The sequence below is a fragment of the Buceros rhinoceros genome, unplaced genomic scaffold, assembly GCF_000710305.1.
Source record: "Buceros rhinoceros silvestris isolate BGI_N320 unplaced genomic scaffold, ASM71030v1 scaffold34192, whole genome shotgun sequence".
NCBI lineage: Eukaryota > Metazoa > Chordata > Aves > Bucerotiformes > Bucerotidae > Buceros > Buceros rhinoceros.
The window spans coordinates 8,439-13,454 of record NW_010397715.1 but is presented as its reverse complement, the minus strand read 5'-3'; the positions used below and the strand labels follow the sequence as shown (position 1 = coordinate 13,454).

Here is a 5,016-nt window from a genome sequence, read left to right as displayed (position 1 = left end):
AGCAGGCGGGGGTGGGTGCGGTAAACGCTACTGAGTATTTTCGTCCCGGTTTTACTCCCCGGGGGGTCTCGGCCGGTTTGTGTCACCCGCAGCGTCTTAAAGAGCCGGTTGCTGGAGTAAAGTTTCCAAGCCTGGGCCGATGTGGGTGCGCAGTGTTGTGTTATCATGTTAACTTACTGTTTCAGGTGGGTATTGAGCTGTTAACCCACCCCTTGTTCTGTAACGCGGCCCGGTGGGTGAGGTTGGGTGCTCGGTTGTGTCTTAATTCACTGGTAAAATGTAATTCCTGGGAAAAGGAAGTAGTGGCAGTAAAAGCATCAGTGAAATTTGGGACATACGAGCCAAACTGTAACGTGTCTTTGGTTTCTTTATGTGATAAAACTTCCAAGGGATCACCCAGCCTTGGAAGTTCTCTGAAATGACGCTTCCTGCCTGTAGTTGCAGTAACCTGGACTAAAAGCTTGTGTACGAGGTGTAGACTAGAAGTTATTTACTAGGAGTAGTGGTCTTCTTGATTGAAATTACGTGGTTTAGAAGCTCTTTATTTTCAAAGTTGCAGGTTGTGGTATTGACAAACACCCCATAAAAGGGTGAATGTTCTCTACCTACTGTTCTCTAGCAGTTCGCTACCTAAAATTTTCACCACGGATCTCGAAAAGTCGATTTGAACAGTATTACAAAGGCGGTGGCAGATACAAACACAAATCTAATTGCTTTAAACCATGTTCTGTATGTTAACATTGGTTGCAAGTAGGTGTATTGAAAAACTTTAAGGAAAATAAGACATAGGATTTATTTGGGGGGGTGTGTGTATATTTCTTTAGAATATTGGCATTTGCTGACAGTTTAATTTGTAAATTGATTGCAAGGGCTATCAGTGCCAGTATCCTTCCCTGAACTTGTGAATTCCCAGAGGCTGCAGCTCTCACTAACCCTTGAAATGGTGGGAGAGGATGGTGACACTTCATACCTCTCTTGCAACAGAGATCGTTGAGCAGCATTTAGTAAACTCAGGTCTCCCCATCCCACTGCGGGGAGGAGTGAGCGGCTGCGGGCTGTGATTAAACCATGGCCCTGTGTATTCCCTTCCCGAATGGAGCAACTGTGTGCATCGAGCCTTGTCTCTCCTGGTGACACATTTAACTGGCCTTGTGCACTGTGCCACCAGCTGAGAAGCTGAGTGTTTGGGTCTGCTCAGGAAGAGGTTTTTGTGTTGCTCCAGGTCATAATGTAGTTATCCGAGTCTCTTACCTTCTTGCTGCTGAGAGAAGTGATGATATGTTATGATACTGGCAAAATAATTCATTCCTTCTTGTGACTGTGGCTCTCACTGTTGTTTTTCTTTGCCTAGACCATGACAAAATGTTTAAGATGAGTGAGAAGATCCTACTCCTGTGTGTTGGGGAGGCTGGAGACACTGTACAGTTTGCAGAATACATCCAGAAAAATGTTCAGCTCTACAAAATGAGGAACGGTGAGTGGAGGAGAGCAGTCCCTGCGGGGTGGGAGCAGAGGTAATGGTAGGTAGAGTTTACAGCTGGGTGTTCTCAGAGCTGCTCTGGCCTTGTGGAGTGCAGAAAAGGTGGTGATGAAGCAGGGTGACGAAACGGAGATTGGGCTCTATAGTGTAAACCGAGAGGTTTCTCCAAGGCCCAGCTGACTTGTCTGTAATATAAATGACACAGTAATAGGTTTGTTAGTAAAATATTTCTCTTCCTTTGTCCATTGCATGACAACTGTTACCAGTTTTCCTGATATCCCAGAGTGAGAAATTCATTGTATTTTAATTTTTTGAAGCTGTGTGTTTTAGTGGTCTATACATTTATGAGCTACCTGGATTTTGAGGGCCCTTCTTCTGCTTGTAGCTTTCAGAATAAACTGGAATTCAACAAAAGGTGTAATGTTTTGTCACAAAGAATATCTTGTAATTTCCAAACAGGAGTGGGAAGTCAGGAAGTAAAGTGTGAGCTTGGGTCTGTACTGTCATCACATACAGCTGTTTCTTCTCCAGGTTATGAACTGTCTCCTACTGCAGCTGCAAACTTCACACGCCGAAACCTGGCTGACTATCTCCGGAGTCGAGTGAGTAAGGGCAGAGAGATTTTGGCAAAGGCTTAAAAATTCCCATTGTCAAGTAGTGGAGTCTGATGAAAAAGGTGGCAGTGCTGTCTTTAGCAATGAACTCACTGTGCTGAAAGGATGTTTTCTGAAAATACAACTCGATTTGCTTGTTCAAGAAACTTACCAGTAACTGATACAACTGTAGTCTTAAAACCGCAGCCTTGGGCCCAATAAACACTTTGTCATGAGCACTGCAGACGGGGGAGTGAGTTAAGCCTCTTTAACATCGAGATAAGGTTGTCAGTTTTCATGCAAATGCCCTGAATCCGTTTAATCTTCTTGAAAAATGATTTAAGCTGTTTGATGAGCAAAACAAGTGCCTTTTGTAAACAGCACGATGAGGCACTCGGTAAATCTCCAGTCCAGTCTGGAGCTGTATTTTCATGTTACCAGACTGCAGTCACTGGTGGTTCTCATGGTACTTTTTTGAGAGTACGCAAAGATGTTGTGAAGGAGACTTTGAAAGATCTGAGATTTGGAAGCACTGAAATGCTGTATGACAGAAAAGCAGGAGGAACAGGGTGTTGAAATGCAGCTGAACAGTTCGTGTCAGGGGTGGCTGTGGGGTGAGTGGTGCTGCAGTTCTCCCAGCACAGCACAGGCCTGGAAGGGGGCTTTATGGTAGCAAAAAAAGGCCAGTGCTGACCTCAGCTGTATTGCTGAGAGAGACCAGACTCTTCCTCAGGCACTCATCCACAAGAACAACCTGAGGCTGCTGTTCTTGTCCTGATGTGGATGACAGCTGGAGGCAGCAAGTTTAAGTTAACCGAAGTTGGTGCAAGTCCATGGAACTGAGCACAGGGTCCTGCCTCAGTCTTGTACACGAAATGCTGCTCTTCTGGTTTAAACGACTTCAGCCAACCCCTTGGGTCAAGAGATGGTGGTTGACAGCGATGCTGCTTGCTTCAGCTTTTGCTCAGATGGGATTGGGAAGGTCTGGGTGTGTTCTGTGGAGCTCTGTGCAGTTGTTGAGAAGGAGCAATGCTGCTCGGTGCCTGGCCTGGGGGGCTCTCAGCTACCTGGTGCTGGCGGCTCATCGTGGGGGTATCTGACCTGCACAGACTGTGTGGGTGAGGCCAACACCGAATGACCTGCCCAGGTTGGCAGGCAGATCTTTCTTACACAGGCTTTAAAGTACCTCTAACAGGAGTAATTTAACAGGCTTTCTGGTAAACTTGGCCAGCAGGATGTGGCACTGATGTGGCACTGTCTCTTTCTGTGTGCCCTGTCTGTTGGGGCCTGATGCTCTCCTCCTTCCTGAGCCCACGCCTGTCTTCCAGCTCACCTGCTCCAGATGGGCAGCACAGTGGGGAGGACACTGGCAAAGGCAGATGTGTTTGTTTACCGGAGACAAAACGTTGTGCTGCTGCAGATGGCGATGCCCTGGAGCGCGCGGCGCACTCTGACACTGCTGTCACACTACAGTGATCTCTGCACTGTGGAGAGAGCTCGTCTGCATTAAACATAGTGCTTAATGATTTCTTTGTGGGATGACGCAAGCCTTGCTGTCAGAACTCTTTTCCCCATGAATTTTGTTACATTTTCATTATAACTTGTGGGATACTGGAAGGGTTAACGCAGCTCTGCATCTCTTTAAATGGCATGTAGGATTCCTGGAGGCTACTGATGAAATTGATTGATAAAAATAAAAACTGAAAAGGTGAAAACATGCCACTGCCTCCTGTCAGGAGTGGGAAAATAGTGCAAAAGTAGAAGCGTGGTGGAGGAAGAGGTGGTTTGTTGCAGGCTTGCCACCCGCTGTGTGAAGCTTTTCCTGTTTTGGAAGGCGGGGAGTGGCCAACATGGAAACGGTGCTTTTTCAGGCACGGCTGTCATTGCTCAGCCCAGACTGGAGCTTGTTCCGTGTTGTTAATCACCATCTGGATTTCACTTAGGGACCCTGTGGCCTGCATAGCCCAGGTTGCTGAAGCGGTGGGGAATGTGTGAGGCCGTGCCCCGAGGCTGGTCTTTTGGTGGAAGGTATCAAGTGTAACTTCAGGCCATTACATTACCGTGCTCTGTTCTTTCACTGAACAGACAATGTGTGGTTTTTCATGACATTTCTCTTTTTAAAACATGGACCTTGTGCTCCAGGGTAGGATCTGAAAGGAGACTTTGATTTGGCCTTTAAGGTCCCAGCCCAAACCATTCCATGATTTTCGATGTCCATGTTGCAATTCAGGCAAACCTGGAACCTGCTCCGGAGCCAGCTGGCTCTCCCAGAGGGGAGCAGCGCTGCAGTTCATCTTCCACCAGAACCTGCTCCAGCATCTCCCCGATTCCTGTGCCGAGTCAGGTGCTGGTTTAGCACATCTAACTGCGGTTGTGGCGGTGGGGAATAGGAACACCACCTCCTGCCCCTCCAAACCTGATGCAGTTCGGTTCTCGTTGTGGGGCGCTGTTTAAATTCAGGTGACAGGGTCTGGCCCGAGTCCAGAGGAGGACTGGCAGTTCCTCTCTCACTGTCCACACTTGGCAGGATGCTTCCTCACGCCCACCTTTCCCCCTTGCTGTGACTTTGGCTTCCGCCAGATGTCACGTCACTGCCTGTCACCGCCTGCCTCCTGCTGCCGAGCTCTTATCACACTGTTCTCTTCAGCTGTAAATCCTGAAGAATTTCACACATCCCTTAATTGCTGCTGTTATTTTAAATCAAACAGCAGAAAGTGCAAGCTCCTTGGGATGAGAAATAGTGCTTCTAAAAGGAAGGTAAGTTTGGAAACAAATCTAATCTATCCTGGAGAGTCCTTTGGTAGCCTTTTAATCACATCAAGCTTCTGAAGAGTTCGGAGCTGCTGCCATGGACCTAATTACAAAAGCCAAGGCTGCCTTCGGGACGGCCAGAAGGGCTGAGGTGTCCAAGGAATGCCAGTCCCAGCAGGGAGCTTGCAGTTC

The 5,016-nt window shown here is 47.6% G+C and overlaps 1 protein-coding gene across 1 annotated transcript in view; it reads left to right on the top strand.

Moving 5' to 3' along the window:
* Positions 1 to 1,311: 1,311 nt before the first annotated feature.
* The window catches only part of PSMB2 (proteasome (prosome, macropain) subunit, beta type, 2), a gene marked incomplete at its 5' end in the record, with an annotated part of 8,132 nt that continues 4,427 nt past the window's right edge, over positions 1,312 to 5,016 (top strand). The window contains 2 exons of the mRNA XM_010146361.1: positions 1,312 to 1,474; positions 2,012 to 2,082. Coding sequence (XP_010144663.1) covers positions 1,312 to 1,474; positions 2,012 to 2,082 — 234 coding nt within the window. The remainder of the gene's footprint in view (positions 1,475 to 2,011; positions 2,083 to 5,016) is intronic.